Genomic DNA, 18,472 nt, shown 5'->3' on the forward strand with positions numbered 1-18,472 from the left:
GCCTCGGAAACGACAAGTGACAGACAGTGAAGACGACGAGGCGAAAGTTTCCGCAGCTGCTGGTTCTCGCGTGTCGTGTGTGTCGTGTTTGTCGTGTTTATGCCCGGTCACCGCTGCACTATCACCGGCTTCCGTCCTGACAGCGAGTCCGCGGTGTTGTGCTGTCAAATAGCGGCTCAAGCGTGTGTCGTGTGAGGCTGAAGTCCGCGTCGCTCGGTCTCGTCGCAGCTGACCAGCACCAGAAGTTTGATCCCACTCGGAGGAGAGGAGACGAGGAGACGAGGAACTATGACCAACAGGGAGGACGAGTACGACTATCTCTTCAAAGGTGAGCCGCCGCCGCCGCCGCCGCCGCCGCCGCCGCGTTAGCTTCCTTACTGCTAGCTGCGTGTGTGTGTGTGTGTGTGTGTGTGTGAGAACAAGTTTGTTTCCTGTGCTGGTCACGAGTGTTGACGCCACAGTCTCATCAAGGTGGAAGGAGACGAGGCAGCGGCACCTGCCGCCCTGTGACGGCTGTGGAGCGATGCACGGGGGGGTCAGTGTCCGTCAGTGACCGTCAGTGTCCGTCAGCTTAAGCAGCGTCTGCTGTCGTCTACATCATGATGGTGCAATCTCCTTAAGATCGTCAACACGGGGTCACAAACTGTGGCAGGGGGTCACACACACACACACACACACACACACACACATACTAAGAGAAACACAAAGGTCGCGTCTCTGCGCGAGGGTTCCGTGGCAGCTGGAGATTCACCTGAAGCCTGAAACTGGTCTTGGCACTTGGACAAACACCATCTTCCGCAAGAACATTAAGTCCATGTCTTCACTCTTTGTACTCTAACAACCATTAGGTGACGCACATAATACTTTTAATCAATTATTTAATTAATAGTTTCCGTCGTTTTTCAAGTAACACAGTGGGGAAAAATTACAAATATTCTTTGACTCTTGCCTTTAAACATGATAATTGTCCTGTTTGTCTTTGTCTTGTATCATTAGAAAATAAGACTAGAAACTTAGAATTACATTTAGTATCTAAATAGCTTTAGTTAAAATACACAAATCTGCCACAACAATAAAACGGTACTGGTTGTATATTGTGTTTTTTGTGGCTAATCATTGGTGTAGAGATGCAACTAAGGATTATCTGTCGGTAATTGTCTTGGTTAATCAATTTGGTGTTTGTTCCATAAAGTGTCAAATGTCTTGTTTTGTCAACAAACCAAAGATATCCAGTTTACAGAGGAACACATATGGTCTGTTTCTCCATTTTGTGCCTGCACTGCACTGCACTGCACTAACTCACTCAGAACCTGATTCATTTAGTAAATGATTATCTTATTGATTAGTTGATTAATTGTCAGTAACATGGTACCTGCTTCCACATGGACTGCAGTGGGAATGAACATATTCCAGTATGGAAGTTTGGCACAAACGGCGCTTTGTCGCTGTACCTTGTCATCAGTCAGGGGGAAATGATGTTCTTATTGTCTGTACAAATATAGAACACCAAACAGGCATGTGTTGTCAAACTGGAAATACCTGCATGTAAAGTGTGTGCAGCCAAAGGCGGCCTGCGTCCCAGAGAATGGAGAAGTTGAGATTTGCTTACTCACTAGTCAAAGCTTGGATAAGATGCCAGACTTTCAGGTGAACAAAGTTATCTGAATCAAGTGCAGCAGCCCAAGGACACTGATAAGGTGCCGGTAGCCATTCAGTCCTTCACTTCAACCAGGAAGGAGCCGACATTAAACTTCTTTTCACCCTTTCTGTCCAAAGACATGCCACAGAAACACCTGTGCCACCTACCAATGGAGGCATTGGCACAGGACGTTTACAGCTCATGTTTGTAGGAGCCTTAATGCAGTGTATTATCACAAACATCCTTTGTAGCATCTGTTTTCCTACTCAATTAAACTATTGTGAAAGCAAATAAAATGAAATTAGACATGGGTAGTAACATATACTTGATTTATTCCTGCGCGGGGGGAATTGCTTTTCAAACACAGAACATAACACCTATGAAAACTAATTATATACGTGACATATAAAAGTGTAAAGTGTAACAGTAGGGGAAAAGCAGTAAAAACAAAGATAAAGAACAGTTACATGCACAAAGATAACCAACACAAAATCCTCTAAGTCATGATCTTCTCAAATGCCTTTTTTAATTAATTTAATTCAGTTTTAATTCAGTTTTAATTATGTTTGTCTTTGTCGACCAGAACATGTTACTGTGAAGCTGAAAACTGAAAAGCACTCAAAGCGATGAATGGAGCTGAAGGCTTGGCTACAGTCCTGGGTGCAGGTTGTAAAAGAAAGGGAGGTGTCGTATATTTGAGCTGAAGAATGCAAAGCCAACAATAGTGACTGGGTGTGTAATGTGTCCATGATATTACCTGTCTGATGGCACAGGCCTCAGAAAGCGTTGCCTAATGATTTTGTCCCCCGCCCTAAATCTTTTGTGTTGGACAAAACGACACAACACAAGTGTCATTGAGCTCCGTTGCAGGGATATGATTATTTCAGTGTTTTTAGGCCAGCTCATTAACCTGGACAGGTTTTTACTCGTGTTGCCTGTTACATCATAGTGACACTAGTACACACTGTTTCCAGAGAGAAATGGTAGCATTTGCTTAAATGCCGGTGTGGACACAGTGTTTGTTTGTGTGTTAATGCCATTTCAACATTCCATAACAAGTTCCTATTTCCTAACAACAGGGTGGGTGGTGAGCTGGTGTGGTCGGTTCCCTTTGACAGACTGACTCAACTGACATGTGTGGAAGTTTTTTTCTTTTCTTAAAGGGATAGTTCAGGTTTTTTTCAAGGGTGACTGTTTGCCGTCTGTTCCAGCTTGAGACAGGAAGGGAAAAACTGAAACTTTTCCACTTAACAAAAACCTCAAGAATAACAAGAATATGTTTGCTGCTTTATCTTATGACTGTAAAGTTTGGAATGTCATATAGTTTGTCATAAGAAAATATTTATGGTGCAAAATGAATCTATAAATAACAAAACTAGACAGAAGTCACAGTTCTGCTGTCGTTGTTCAGTTTGTAGAATGCATATATAATGAAAATATACATGCGTGAAACAATTCAAAGATTAGCTTAAAAATGAGCATTACCATACGTGGCTAACCTGTGGCAGGGAGGATGCTAGCAGGGAGGTCATGTGACACTCAGTCCTAGGGAATGAAAAGTGTTCTTTAAATACTCCATAATGTGAATTTGCATATCTTTAAAACAATGATCAGGTTATAAACTTAGACCATATATCTTGCCCACCTCTATTGTTAAATTAAGTTCAATAAATTCACAGACTTGTATAATGTGTGTTCTTTTGAGGAGCATGTTATTTTCCTCCAATTCTGCCGTAAGTGCAGTGAAATCTGCATTACTGTAATTCTCTGGGTCGACCTGGATTCATGTGCCTTTTATTACGTTCAAAAGAGCAGGTGGTTGTAATGATGAGTGGACTCTGTGGGAGTCCCCGGGACTTTCTGCTTTGCCACACGTGTGTTTCTGGTGACTTTTAAACAGAAAGTAGAATTGGATTTCATAAATGAAGGCAGACCATCCTGTTCAGAGTAACCTCTTTGTGAGTTAATGAACCGTTAACGTGAACGTTCACCCTGAATTTCCTGCTACAGCTGGATTCACAGTGCTCTGGCACTCGCTACAATGTAAAGTGTAGGAGCACATTTTTGCCTCTTCATATCCTGATTATCAGAATCTGAAAACAATGAATATAAAATTAAATTCTTTTTTACAATATTAGCAACGGACATAATGTATAGAGCTGCACCAACGATTATTTTCATAATCCATTAAGCTGTTGATTATTTTCTCAATTAATCGATTAATCGTTTGGTCCATAAAATATCAGAAAACCTTAAACAATTCTGATCGGTGTTCGTCAAACCTGGAAATGACGATGTTCTCAAATGTCTTGTTTTGTCCACAAACCAAAAAGATTAACTTTGAATGATTTCTTTGTTCTCCAGAGCAAAGAAATGAAGAAAATATTCACATTAAAGAAGCTCAAACAATTGGAAATCTTGTTTTAATCATGACAAAAGCTTCAAACCGATTAATCGATTATCAAAATAGTTGCCGATTAATTTAGTAATCGATTAATAATCGGTTAATCGTTTGAGCTCTAATAATGTATACATTAAATAGAAACGTGACAAGAAATGTGTATTTGATTCTATGACAATAAATAGAACTGAAAAGGGACTTTTGCATTTTTAACTTGATAAATGCTGAAACTTTTTATACATCCATTTTTTTTTAAACATTTATGTGATTCATACTAAATAATGTATGTTGTTTCTCATCAAAATTAAAAGTTATGTGATCTCGGTGTGTTTGTAAAGCAGATTTTGAAAATGAATTTGGTCACAATAATCACATTTCATTTTTATCTTGTAAGATATGTGGACTTTTCCATATTTGAGAATGTTTTGTGTCTATTTTACCACATGTTTCAAGTGTTTCAAGCAGATAATAATTTTGCATTAATAATATAGTATATATATATAGTATTTGTTGGTGTAGATAATGATTATAAAAAATGTCCTATTGTCCCACGCCTTCTTGCCACAATAATGTATAATAGAGAATGTTTGTCCTCTGTCTTTGTCTGAATCTGCTGTAGTGGTGCTGATTGGTGATTCAGGTGTAGGGAAGAGTAACCTCCTGTCACGCTTCACCCGCAATGAGTTCAACCTGGAGAGCAAGAGCACCATCGGAGTGGAGTTTGCCACGCGCAGCATCCAGGTAGAGGGCAAGACCATCAAGGCGCAGATCTGGGACACAGCCGGACAGGAGCGATACCGTGCTATCACTTCTGCGTGAGTACAAGAGAGAATAGGAAATCCAGCTTCCTCCTCACATGATGAACACACACACACACACACACACACATACACACACACACACACACACTGCAGCCCGAGTCTGATTTTTAAACATATCCAGATTGTATCAAGCTTGATTTTCTTTTTTTTTGGTAGTCTAGCTAAAAAACACATGAGATGTTTCCAAAGTGGATTCAAATCACATATGGAGGTGGTTTGGAGGTGATTCTGATCACATGTTTATGGACTCGTTTCAATCTGAACGTCTTGGTCGCTTTAAATCGTCTTCTGCGTCACCCACAGTGCGACTTGAATCACAACAACAACAACAACAACAACAATGATGTAGATCCAGAGAGACGGAGGTTAATTGGAGGCGTGTTAAACGATTGACACGTGTAAGACAATAGTTTAAAAAAAGCCACAGCTCCACAAACATAACCATTTAGGACAGAAACGGGCACAGATTTCTGTCGTCCATTTGATTTTCTGGTTTAGTCAAGGATCATTGGATTTATGTCATGATGGCTCATTTAATTTTTTTTAATTTCCATTTCCATTGTCTACATTGTGCCGTGAGTGATATAATGTCCATCGTTTGTTTGCAATGTTCCACACTTAGCTGTCAAATGTAGATCATTTATTACAAGAACCAGTCAATTGGAAACTACGTGTAAAAAGAAGAGAAGTCGCAGAGCGTCGTGTTGCTCTGAAGGTTAAAGCCACTAAATCTGCTCAGACCTCCAGTAACTCTTTCCTTGGCATTATCATACGTGAATGATGGTAAATCCAGGGTTTTCCACCACATGTCTGATGCTACATTTATAAACATTTATAGTATATATATATATATATATATATATATATATATATATATATATATGTGTGTGTATTACAAACATTTAAACATCTAGTTATCGCTTTAGCGTGAGTTGAATTTTGAGGACGTTTTTGCTCCATATGAGGACGGAAGAGTTGTTTTTCGTAGTTGCGCCTGCGTCCTCATGATCCACACGGAGATGTCCTATAAATACAGACCATTTATTTACAATCTGTTACCAAACGTCCATATAAATAAGAAAAGGTTGTGCCGTTATTTTTTTGCACTTGAGAAGAGTCCATATACTGTTTTGTATTTAAATTTCATGTACATTTTTTTAAGTATTGATAAACATTTAACCAAAGATTTGGGTTGTTGTTGTTTGTAAAATTCAAAATTTAGACAAACTTGTTCATGTTAACTCTAAGTCCATGTTGGTTTTAAAAATCGCCCTCAGCATCATTAACTCATAATAATTGTATTGGTGGACCACTAATACAGAGCCGGAGGTTCTGACCCGTTCAGCACTGACGTGCTCTGGGCGTTCCCTCACTTTCCTGCACACCTACGCCACTCGCTCTCACTGAAAACACGGACATAACAAAAGCTGCTCCTTATGTGACTCCTTCTTTATCTCACTATTAGACAACTTTCTCCAACTTTGTAACCCAGTCACTCTCCCGCACCAAAGTCCATGGAAAAATAAGCATTTTTAGCTTGTGAGAACACATGAGCTGCTGGTCTGCTGCTGCTGCTGCTGCTGCTGCTGCTGCTGCTGCTGCTGCTGCTGCTGCTGCTGCTGCTGCTGCTGCTGCTGCTGCTGCTGCTGCTGCTGCTGCCTCCGCCTCCTTTGGTAAGTTTGTGTCACTGAGGCAAGTCTGAACAAAGCATGTCATCATGCACCAATATCACAAAATGACACCATTCAGTGATAGTGATAGAGGCAGCACTTGAACATGAACCCCTGTGTGCCATGATGTAACATCACTGACTTTCTCTATGGACTTTGGTGCAAGGAGTGAGCGGTGTGCAAACTTCAGTCAAAAAAAAGGTGATCTAACAGATCTAACAGATCCCCAACATGGTTTGTTAAGTGGACAAAATCAGTTTTGCGTTGTCTTGCTTGTTGTCTTGACTCCATTTAGGACGAAGGCAGATATGAAGTCACACCATTAGAAGCTCAGCCAAACGGATCATCGTCTTTGTGATAAATCCTATTTAAAATGAGAGATCAGTGGGAGTGACTAAAACTACCTTTCTGCCTTTGGTCAGGAAGTGATTTGTTAATCACAGCTTCCTCATGCTCTCATGTACGAGTTCCCATCCCGACAGCGGCCTCAGTTTCTCAGTTGTCTGCTTTGAGCCAATGAGGCGCTGGCGTGTGTTGTGAGATGATGGCGAACCAGACGCTGTTCACTTTGTGAGCTCAATGTTTTCATTTAATGTTTCTCTGTGTCTTGTTACATTTACCTTAAGTGTCATTGCTGTTGTAACCGTGCAAATTAGGATTAAAAAAAAGGATTATCTTGTCTTATTTTGTTGCTGATGGGCCATGATTGTGTCTCAAAGCTGTCTGAGCCAGTGTGACACACTCTTAAAGAATCCTGAAATCACACAGGCTGTAACAGAAAGAACAGAAATGAACAAATCCATGATTCATGTGTTGCTTCTCCCCTCTCCTCTGATGCCGTCCAGGTACTACCGCGGTGCAGTTGGAGCTCTCTTGGTTTATGACATCGCCAAGCACCTGACCTATGAGAATGCTGAGCGCTGGCTGAAGGAGCTGCAGGACCACGCAGACAGCAACATTGTCATCATGCTCGTTGGGAACAAAAGTGATCTACGCCACCTGAGGGCGGTGCCTACAGACGAGGCCAAGGCCTTTTCAGGTACTGTCAAGGTCATAGTGGTCTTTTTAAATGACATTCACCAACACGGTATATGACACGTCTCAGTCTGTGTGAGTTTCTTAGTATAATGACATTTTCACCAGGTAAAATCTGTCATAAAAGGTTATAAACCCCTGGTCATGTTATAAGATAGAAGCGGTGAATGGTGTCCTGGTTCCTGTCACTACAGGCAGAATAATTGAACTGCGCCCGTGGTCCGATGCCTTTCTGTTTCACAGTGCAAACATTTCTCTCATGGGTGTTCCCTGGTGAAAATAAGCACTGTCATAGTTCAGGTTTTTAGAGGTGTGGTTGACTGTATGAGGTACTGAAACCTTGTCAGCACCACACACACACACAATCACTGAAAACATGACGAGCAGCAGGTGAACAAGGACATACAGAGTTTAGCCACTTAACTTAAGGCTCACCTAATTAATTAAGTCCAAGATAATTAACAGTAATCAAAATGTTGACTGGTGAGACGCTGCACACCAAAGTCAGTGGAGAAAATCAAAGACTTTTCATAGCTGCACACAGGAAGTCTCCATGTAAACGTTCAGACGCGTAACTTTGTGACTTAAAGCCAGAAACACACGACACAACACTTTCACCGTTCTTCAGTTCACAGTCAGTCATCGGCTCACACAACCCGATTGTCTAACATCTGCAGTGTTGTTTTAGATTTAGTCTTAGTTTTAGTCACATTGGTCATTTCTATATATGATAGTGTTAGACCAGTTTTAGTCGACAAAAACTCAAAAAGGTTTTAGTAGTTTTAAGTACAGTCTTTTAACAAGTTAATTTACAGATTACTGTTGGGCAGAAACCTTTTATCTCCATATTTCAACTTTTCAACAGTTTTTTCATGAACTGATGCTGATTCATCATACAACAGTGTCACATATAAGTTGTGAATATGAACTTTCCTCCATGGGTGGTGCGCCGCGGCCGACTCGACTGTGCCGGCTTGGAAAGGCACGTCTGACAAACCACCCACTAACATTTCCGTCAGTTTTCGTCTCGTCATGTTTTTCGTCATTAAAGATGTTCATTTCGTCACCGTCTCGTTATCGTCGTGAAACAACGAAATAATGTTGTCATCGTCATCGTTGACGAAAACAACACTGATTGACTGCCACTGAGGTGTAGAAGTGTAATGATAAGAAGTCCCCTCTCCTGTCAGTAGAAGAGTTTCATGATGTTATATCTTAGATTTACCATTTACAATGAAAGAACACATGAATATTCATCCATAACAATCGTTTAAATTTATTTTACTACTTTGAAATGAAGGCTGCAACGACTAATCAATCAATCCATTACTGAATGATTGATGATTGATTCACGGTTTGTGTTTTTTAAGATAATTATAACAAGCTCTCTGATTGTTCAGGACAAAACAAACCAGTTTAAGTTTTAGGAAACGCCAATCAGCATTTTTTTTTTTTAAACGTTTTTTGACATTTTATGGACCAAACAAATGAATTGATTGTTTTTATTTTTGTTCTGAAGAAAAGCAGTGTTGGATTTCTGAATAGAATCCGTCCTAACTGTTTGTCATACACTAAGAAATGAAATGGTTGCAATTAACAATGATTTTCTCTATTAAACAACGATTAATCGCTTGATCCATAAATCGTCAGAAATCGTTGATCGGTCGTTCCCTTACTTCTCAAACTGAGTAATCCATTAATAATCAGTTACTCATCACAGCCCTGTAACTAATATCGGAAACAATGTTGTTTTTTTATATTGCAATACAAGGTTAAATGTTGCTATTTTATACAATAAACAGATCATTTCATGATTTGTATGTGTACAGTTAAACCATAATTAGGTTAATCACATGATCACTGTATATATATATCCTCTGTTTTTAAACTAGTCTATTTCTTACCGAGCAGACTGAGCGGTCGATGAAATCAACTTCAGAATCAGTGCACTGTTGTCATCACCTCAGTAAAAATGTTAAAAACAATGAACAATGAAACTTCTGAATAATTCATTGTGACTATAAGCATTTATTTTGGACTTTCAGAGAAGCATGGCTTGTCTTTCCTGGAGACGTCAGCGTTGGACTCTTCCAACGTGGAACTGGCTTTCCAAACGATCCTCACAGGTGAGTTTCACATTTGTTCTTTAGTGACACTGCTGCAGCAGATCAGGAAACACGAGATGTTTGGTTGGTTAAAATCACACAATGAAGCTGTGTTTGATGTGGTTTAAAGTCAAGTGATGATAAAATATTCTTGAAATGTTAATTTAAATGTAAATTCACCTTTTTGCTTAACGTCTGCTGGGATTTCCTGACATTCAGGAACGAATGAATGAATGAATGAATGTAGACAAACGGTTTACGCAACAATACCTCCACTCCATCTGCCACCACTAGATGGCAGCAAAATCCATGTTATAATAATAGTAACAGCCCAGTGTCTGACACTAATGAGTAGAAAAAACACCACCTGTGTGTAATTAACACACTGAACAAGCTCTCAGTGACTCAGTCCTGGGGAGAGCTGACAGACAGACAGACAGACAGACAGACAGACAGACAGACTGACTGCTGTGTCACATGCAGCCTCTTGATCAATAGCTAGATGCTGATATTGGTCACAGACATGTGAGTAAAACAAGTTAGTCTCTGATAATCAAATCAAATATAAGATAATCAAAAACGGACGATTCTTTTCATCATCGAACAACCTGTTGAATATTTTCCCCGCACATATTCAGCGTTTGAAAATGATGAAACCAGAAAATATCACACAAAAACAAACACTCAAACCAATCAATCGATTACCATAATAGTTCATTTAGTAATTGTTTAAAAGATGCGGGTAACACACACACACACACAGAGAGAAGTTTGTGGTGTCTAAAGTGAAAGTCCATCAGTGATTGGATCCTCTGTAGCTTTTGGTTCCTGCTGCTACAATGTCTCCATATAAGTGGGCAATAATTTAGTAGCTATAGATATAAATATATAAATATGTCCCAGTCTAACTTTATTCAAACCCATTCCAACACATTTTTTTTGCTACGTGGTATTGTGCATACATATTGTTTTTTGTCCAAAAAAGGTTTTAAAATGCACTTTACTGCTTTATTTAAGGGCAAAATCTTCTGTCATATATATATATATATATATATTGATATTGATAATGATAATTGTCAGTTACTGACAATCGTGTGATATCTTACTACGTGAACGGCTGTGTGTCGCGGTTACACGACTGAAGGTTGTGAACAACAACAGAGACTGTAGAGAACAGCAGTAACGAGCTGTAACGAGCTGTAACTCACGGGGACTCCAGACCTCGACTGCTGTTCTGGTGCAGGAGGTGAGCTGGGGCCACACACACACACACACACACACACACACACGCACACACGCACACACAGCTGACAGACTGTTGTGTATGTTTAAATCCCTCGTCACATCAGCTGATACCGTCTGTCGTAATGTGGTAAAATCATCTTATCATGATATTCTTTTTTTTTTTGTAACAAAAGAAAAATCAGTGTGAAACTCACTTATTTGAAGTTTTGTTAATTGAAATAGAATAAAAAAAGAATCCTGGTTATTATTGTGTGGATCATCTGTTACTCAGTGACTTGTTTTCTGCTTCTTTAAAGTTCATATATATATATTATTTCTTTTAAACAGTTACTTTAAAAATGTGTGTAATGGAGAAAATTCAACAGATGAATCGATTATGAAAATAGTCGTTGTTGCAGCCCTAATATCAATAATCTATGCTATTAACTTCAGATTAGATTAGTGCTTCTCAAAGTCAGGGAGCCACGGTTTTGTTTTTTGGTCCCAAAACAAATGTTTTATTTCCGATGAATGTGCATTTGTTTTAAATAACATAAATAAACATAAAATGAAGTTTCACTGACCAATTCAAAGTGAAAGCAGGCGTAACATGCACTGATGTGACCGTGTCGTCAGTGATCTCGTGGTTTAAAAAGTGAGTGGATGAATGAATGAATGAATGAATACCGGCGGGTTAAAAGTGAGCAGTGGACACAGCGAGCGGCCATATGAACACAGTGAGCAGTTGAAGTTGAAATGAAAGTGTTAAGAAGGAGCTGTTGTGACGCCTGGAACGACTGCCAGGAGTCTGGATACAACAGTTCTTGTTCAGTCTCTCCATGCTGTTCGTCCTCATCACAATATGTCCCACTGTTGGCAGCCGTGGGACATGAGTTGCACAGTAACTCACGGCCCTCCCTCCACTGTCTCTCTCCATCACAGCCATCTACAACATCGTGTCACAGAGGCAGATGTCCGGGCGGAGCGACTCGGACTTCTCGCCCGCCTCCAACGTGGTGCCCATCACGGTCGAGCCCACCCAGACCTCACCCGGCAAGGGCGTGTGCTGCCAGTCCAACTGAGACCGAGTCACTGGGCCCGCCTCCTTCACCCTCCAGGCACACGGAGGACACGGCCAGACAGACAGATGGACAGACAGGTTGACATAACCATTTCACTGGAGGGGGGGGGGACACTTGTCTTGTAACCAGGTTGATTTGTCTGCCGTTCTGATAAAGAGAAGGAGGGAGATGATTGTGTGGTGAGGGACGTAGACGCAACGTCACAATTGTTTTACAATCTAATGACATTTACCACTTTTTAAAATCACCTTTTTTTTGTTTGTTTGTTTTTGTATCTCATCGCCACATTATTATTTTTTTTTAAATCTTTGCAAAGCGTTCCTGTTCAGGAGAGAGCTCTGCTGCTACTGTTACTCCCTGTGTTTCTGAAAATGTAGTAATATTTAGATTAATTTCCCTTATGATATTTATTGAACACTAGATTATGGTCTCGTTTGGCCAAAAGGGTTTGTAATTTTACACTCTTCCTCTCATTTTCCTGCATTTCCTTTCATAGCAAAGTTAGCTCTCATAGTTGTTTCAGTGTCTCTCTCTCTCTCTCTCTCTCTCTCTCTCTCTCTCTTTGGCCGCTTAATGATTACAGGTGGTTGCTTTAAGCCGCTGTTTCCCACGCCCTGCGTGTTTTACACGTTTCCTGCTCTCGTCTGCGTCTGCGTCTGCGTCTGCAGAGCTCGCCGATGATCAGCTGTGATGCAGCAGAGAAACGTCTGAAACATGCAGAGAAACTCGTGCTTCACACGTTTCTGGCTCCTGAGAAACACGGCGTTCAGTCAGATTCCACCCGGGCAGTGACAGTGACACAGTGACAGTGACACAGTAACAGTGACACAGACAGTGACAGTGACAGTGACACAGACAGTAACAGTGACACAGTAACAGTGACACAGACAGTAACAGTGACACAGACAGTAACAGTGACACAGTAACAGTGACAGTGACACAGTAACAGTGACACAGACAGTAACAGTGACACAGTAACAGTGACACAGTAACAGTGACACAGACAGTAACAGTGACACAGTAACAGTGACACAGTAACAGTGACACAGACAGTAACAGTGACACAGTAACAGTGACACAGACAGTAACAGTGACACAGACAGTAACAGTGACACAGACAGTAACAGTGACACAGTAACAGTGACACAGACAGTAACAGTGACACAGACAGTGACACAATAACAGTGACACAGACAGTAACAGTGACACAGACAGTGACACAATAACAGTGACACAGACACAGACAGTAACAGTGACAGTGACAGTCACAGTAACAGTGACAGTGACACAGACAGTGACACAATAACAGTGACACAGACACAGACAGTAACAGTGACAGTCACAGTAACAGTGACAGTGACACAGACAGTGACACAATAACAGTGACACAGACAGTAACAGAGTAACAGTGACACAGTGACACAGACAGTAACAGTGACACAGACAGTAACAGTGACACAGTAACAGTGACACAGACAGTAACAGTGACACAGACAGTGACACAGACAGTGACACAGTAACAGTGACACAGACAGTAACAGTGACACAGACAGTGACACAGACAGTGACACAATAACAGTGACACAGACACAGACCGTAACAGTGACAGTGACAGTCACAGTAACAGTGACAGTGACACAGACAGTGACACAATAACAGTGACACAGACACAGACAGTAACAGTGACAGTCACAGTAACAGTGACAGTGACACAGACAGTGACACAATAACAGTGACACAGACAGTAACAGAGTAACAGTGACACAGTGACACAGACAGTAACAGTGACACAGACAGTAACAGTGACACAGTAACAGTGACACAGTGACACAGACAGTAACAGTGACACAGACAGTGACAGTAACACAGTCTTTGTGTTGTGTTTTCCTGCTGTGTACACTCCACACGAGTCATGCTGTCACTATTAACTCCAAATGTGTGTTTTAAAGAGATAGTTCAGGTGAGTTTGAAGTGTGGACGTCTGCGCTCACTAATAACATGTGACTTCTCTAAAGACTTAAGTGATATTTTAGGAGCAGATGAGCTGCTTTATCTCAGTGTCACCTCTGACACCACAAAGTCTAGATCAAAGAAGGATTTCCCAGCGTCACACATTTGTACTTGATGATGGAGGCAGCAGTGGATCCACTGTGAGCTGTGATGTGAAGTAATACATGGTGTTTTAGTAACACAGCGTGTGTGTGTGTGTGTGTGACTTCATCAGGTCAACCTTTAGTCAAGTGTCCCTGCTGGCAGCCATGTTTGGACAGTGAGTAAACGTCAGTGTCCCTCAGACTTGACACTTGAAAAAACCTGAACTAGCCCTTTAACAGTGTCCCACGGTGTCTTTGGTGACGACACTTTCACCCTCATGTTTCTGCTCAGGAGCTGTGGGTGTAGTCGTGGGAGAGATTAGGAATATTGGACCGTACAATCTCATGCTGCCGCTGCTGAGAGCAGGGATGATGGACAGGATGGATGGATGATTGAATGAATGAATGAATGAATGGATGGATGGATGGATGGGTAATGTTTCAGGGGATGATGAGGTAGTGAGGGCACTCAGCCGTGCTCCTGTGATCTCCGCTGTACCACAGAGGGCTTGTTTTACTGTAAGTGAAATCCTCCGGTGTCTTCTCTCCGTCTCCGTCTCCGTCTCTGTCTCCACTGTAACTGGACCAGGACACCACTGCCTTCTGGGATGTCCCTGAGGTCTGCCCTCGCGCTCACTCGTCTTTATTTCCTGTAGGGAGAGGGAAGGGGAGGGACCTGTACTCAGGGGCCAGGATTTGGGTTCTTTTTTAATTGCTAATAGTTTAATAGATTAAGAAAAAGAGAGACGTGTGTGGGAGGGGCTTCATTAAATAAATCCAAAGGTTACACACACACACACACACACACACACACAGATGAACGCTGACTTCTGTTGACTTCACAGGTCTTGAACTGGGTGGCATAGGTCAGGGCTTTTTTTAACCTTTATTCTAATGTATGTATATTTGGAATACATATGTATTAAATAAATCTCATTTGCTATAACCTCGTCTGCAGCATGTTGTTGTTCTTCGGTCATAAATGTGGACAGAATCACAGCAGACTGGATTATTCATCTGCTCCTGGGTCACAGACACTTTTTTATATCGTTGATATCGATATATTTCACAATATCAATCAAATCAATAATTGTTTAAGGCGTTGAGGCTGATAAATAATATATGTGGACATAAATCTCAACGACCTCTGGACTCATGGAAAGTTTTCTTTTGAGATGTTTGTGATGTTTTATTAAAGAGTGGGAAAATACACAGTAAATAAAATAAATACACTTCTTACCTTTCATTTCAGATAATACCTGCTTTATTTCTTTGGCTTTTTAATGTTAAATAAAGAATATTTACATGTTCGAAACAATGAAATTATAAACTATAACTGCTAAAATATACAGAATTAGGCTCAAAATTAAACTAAATTAATTAAAAAAATGTTTTAGTGATTGCTTGTATCTTTTAATCAATATGTATGATGTATTTGGTGTATTTTACAAATATTAAATATAATAAATATCAATAAAGAAAACAGTCATTGAAACTAATAAGAAACTAAAGAAAAAGAATCATTAATTGTATGATTTCAATGTGTTAAACATGAATATGTTTATTTGAACATATTTGAATGCTGACACTTACAGCGTAAAAGAATCATCAGTGAAGTTTTATTAACAAGGTTTCACCATAAAAACTCCACACGTCTTTCCAACTCATTTCATTTTTGTTTTATTAGAAACATTTACAATACATCTTGAATCTTGGAAAAATAACAAAGAACCAGAACTAGTATGGCGCAGATACAATAATCATAATTATTATTATTAACAATAATAATAATGATAATAATAATAATAAAAATGTCTCCAAAAAAAAGTAATTCACAAAGAAAACATGTGCTATAAGAAATAAACCTGCAATATCACATGCCTCATCAGGGCATGGCACACTGTAACAGAGTTCAAAGACTTCCTTTTATGTTTTTTCTTTTTTTGACTTTTTTATGTTTAAATCCATCCATCGAAGTTGACGGTCAGCCACAGAGGGCCACGTGTGCCGACCCTCGTTCACTGTTCACAGAGAAACTAACGCCAGCGAATGCTGGCCCCAAAAAAACTAATGCACTACAACCACTATTAGACCGGTATGAAACAACTCTACTGTGCTGAAATATTGGAAACGCTATACCAAAGACAAACTGTCAGACTGCGTCGGCCTCTTTGGAAAAGGTCTGCGAGTTTGAGCGCCGCTTCAGTCCTCATCGTTTCACCTGCAGCACGTGCATGTGCCGTGTTTGTTTTTCCCTCCAAAACTCACGTGAACTCACATGAGATGCAAACATATGAAAATCAGGATTCTTATCCTCAAAGATTCAAAATCAATTCAAAACTTTTTTTTTTACAGCATCGTAGAAAATGGAAGGCTTCAGTTTTCTGATTCCCTCGAATTTAAAATCTCGCACTTATCTCGGATGATGACGACACACAGCTCACATTAGCAGCTATATGTACTCAATCCATCAACTTTGAACAAAAAAAGAACGTTTTGAATTGAAATGGAATCTTCATGCTGTGGTCAGTGACGTGCACTTTTTCTTGTGAAAGTGGCCCGAATTCCAGGGGTTGAGTGTTTTTAATGGAGAAGATAAAGTAAAGTAAAGAAGTAAAGAAGCACAGGGTCTGGCTGGCTGCCGAACACGGATGTGACGTCACTCAGAGAATCTCAACACACACTGGTTTTCGCGTCATTTTCTGCGGCAAAGTTTCTGCCTCAGTTGAAAATGTTCCACGCAAAAAAAAACAAAACGCGAATGACGTGAAAACACGCGCCTGCACTCGTGTCTGAGCGTGGACTTTGTACACTCACTGCAGTGTGACCACAGCATGGCATTCTGGGACATTCACAAACTTTTTAGGGTCAACTGAGAATGGAAAAATCCAACTTTTTGCACGAGGACTGAAGTGGTCTCAGAACTTTCAAAGAGTTTCCGACCATGAAAATCTACAGGAGGAGAAACGGCGCGGCGGGAAACTGCACCGCTTCTCTCATCTAAGTGACCATACGACATACATGCAACCTAGTATGGTAATGAACCTGCTGTGTGTGTGTGTGCGTGTGCATGTGTGTGTGCGTGTGTGTGCGTCTAGTTACATAGATCTACGACAACAGCGCCTCCTCTGTCCTCCATCCTCACCACAGAAAGTCTGATGCCATCGATCCTAAAAGTGTCTGAGTCATAAATGTCTGAATGAACGTGTGTACAGGTGTGTGTACAGGTGTGTGTGTAGGTGTGTGTGTAGGTGTGGCCCCAGCTGCCTCATTCATTCATTCCGGGAGCCACAGTTTTTGTAACATGTTTTTTAAAAGGCTTGATAAGTCCAAGCCAGTTTAGATTACAGAGGAAATGAGTAATGCGTGTCAGTCAGTAACATGGGGGGTTAGTTGAAGGAGAGCTGCTGATGCAAGAGAGAAAAAAATAGATATAATCGAGGCACAAGATTGATGCTCTGTGACTAAAATATCTCCAAATTCTAAAAAATATTATATTATTTTCCGTCATTATTCCACCGCAAACGCGCTGATGTTGACGTCGCGCTTGTCCTGAAGTTAAAATTTCAGCCGTGTTTAAAACTCGTTCCATTTAAAGTACGAGTCGTGCACGACTTTCATAAATAAAACTTCTTTTCTCATTGTACTCATTAGTAGAAAGTGACCTCCCTGGGTTTTACAAATATATTAACTTCTTGTCATTTGAATTTAAAAAAGAAAAAAAAACTAAATGACTTGAGGTTACTCATAAATATGTGGATTCCTTTTTTTTTTTTACTTTTCATAAATAACATCCAGATACTGACTTATTTGTTTCCTCTGCTTTCTATGAAATAATAACCCATGTTAGCAAAATAGATTTGAGAAAATTGTAATATGCTTTTTTTTATTCTTTTTTTTAGTACTTTTTAGAAATGTACAGTATGTGGAAGAACTCAAATATAGTCTACGTCGAAATCCCGTCGCAAAGTCTTTCCCCAGATAAAAATGAGAAGAAAGAAAATTAAAGCTCACTTGTAAATTGACAAAAGGAAATAAGCATAAGGAGTTAAGTTAAGTTAAGTGGTCTTTTTTTTCTCCTTTACATTCAAAAAAGCGTTACTTGCCTGATGATGTGTGATTTCGACAGGTTGGTACAATTGCTTAAGTGCATCCATAATCAAAAATAAGGATTTCCTATCACTCCTTAGCAGGGATTCTACATAAATGCATAAAGACCTTTTTCATATCAAGAAGGAAAAACATCAACTGTTTCTACTAAATCCTATCATAGTAAGCTTAATACAATATTGTAAATAATACTAACAAGAACTGAACCGAACGTCACCGTGAGTCGCTCCACCCCCCACTTCCTTAAAAAAACCCAGTTGTACTTTGTGATCGGACAAATGAAACTTACACC

The 18,472-nt window shown here is 40.1% G+C and overlaps 1 protein-coding gene across 1 annotated transcript; it reads left to right on the forward strand.

Moving 5' to 3' along the window:
* The first annotated feature begins 38 nt into the window (after positions 1-38).
* rab11al (RAB11a, member RAS oncogene family, like) lies at positions 39-12,803 on the forward strand. The gene is made up of 5 exons (XM_058647299.1): positions 39-328; positions 4,660-4,855; positions 7,377-7,570; positions 9,612-9,692; positions 11,838-12,803. The coding sequence occupies exons 1-5, from the start codon at positions 289-291 to the stop codon at positions 11,975-11,977; spliced, it is 651 nt and encodes a 216-aa protein (XP_058503282.1). The 5' UTR covers positions 39-288; the 3' UTR covers positions 11,978-12,803.
* The last annotated feature ends 5,669 nt before the right edge of the window (positions 12,804-18,472 follow it).

The sequence above is a fragment of the Solea solea genome, chromosome 13 (assembly GCF_958295425.1).
Source record: "Solea solea chromosome 13, fSolSol10.1, whole genome shotgun sequence".
Lineage (NCBI taxonomy): Eukaryota > Metazoa > Chordata > Actinopteri > Pleuronectiformes > Soleidae > Solea > Solea solea.

Bases quoted from the DNA above. Each gene is read 5' to 3' on its own strand.
- rab11al (XM_058647299.1), top strand. From the start codon at position 289: ATGACCAACAGGGAGGACGAGTACGACTATCTCTTCAAAG. The intron at 329-4,659 runs GTGAGCCGCCGC...AATCTGCTGTAG, and splicing joins GTACGACTATCTCTTCAAAG to TGGTGCTGATTGGTGATTCA. The intron at 9,693-11,837 runs GTGAGTTTCACA...TCTCCATCACAG, and splicing joins TTTCCAAACGATCCTCACAG to CCATCTACAACATCGTGTCA.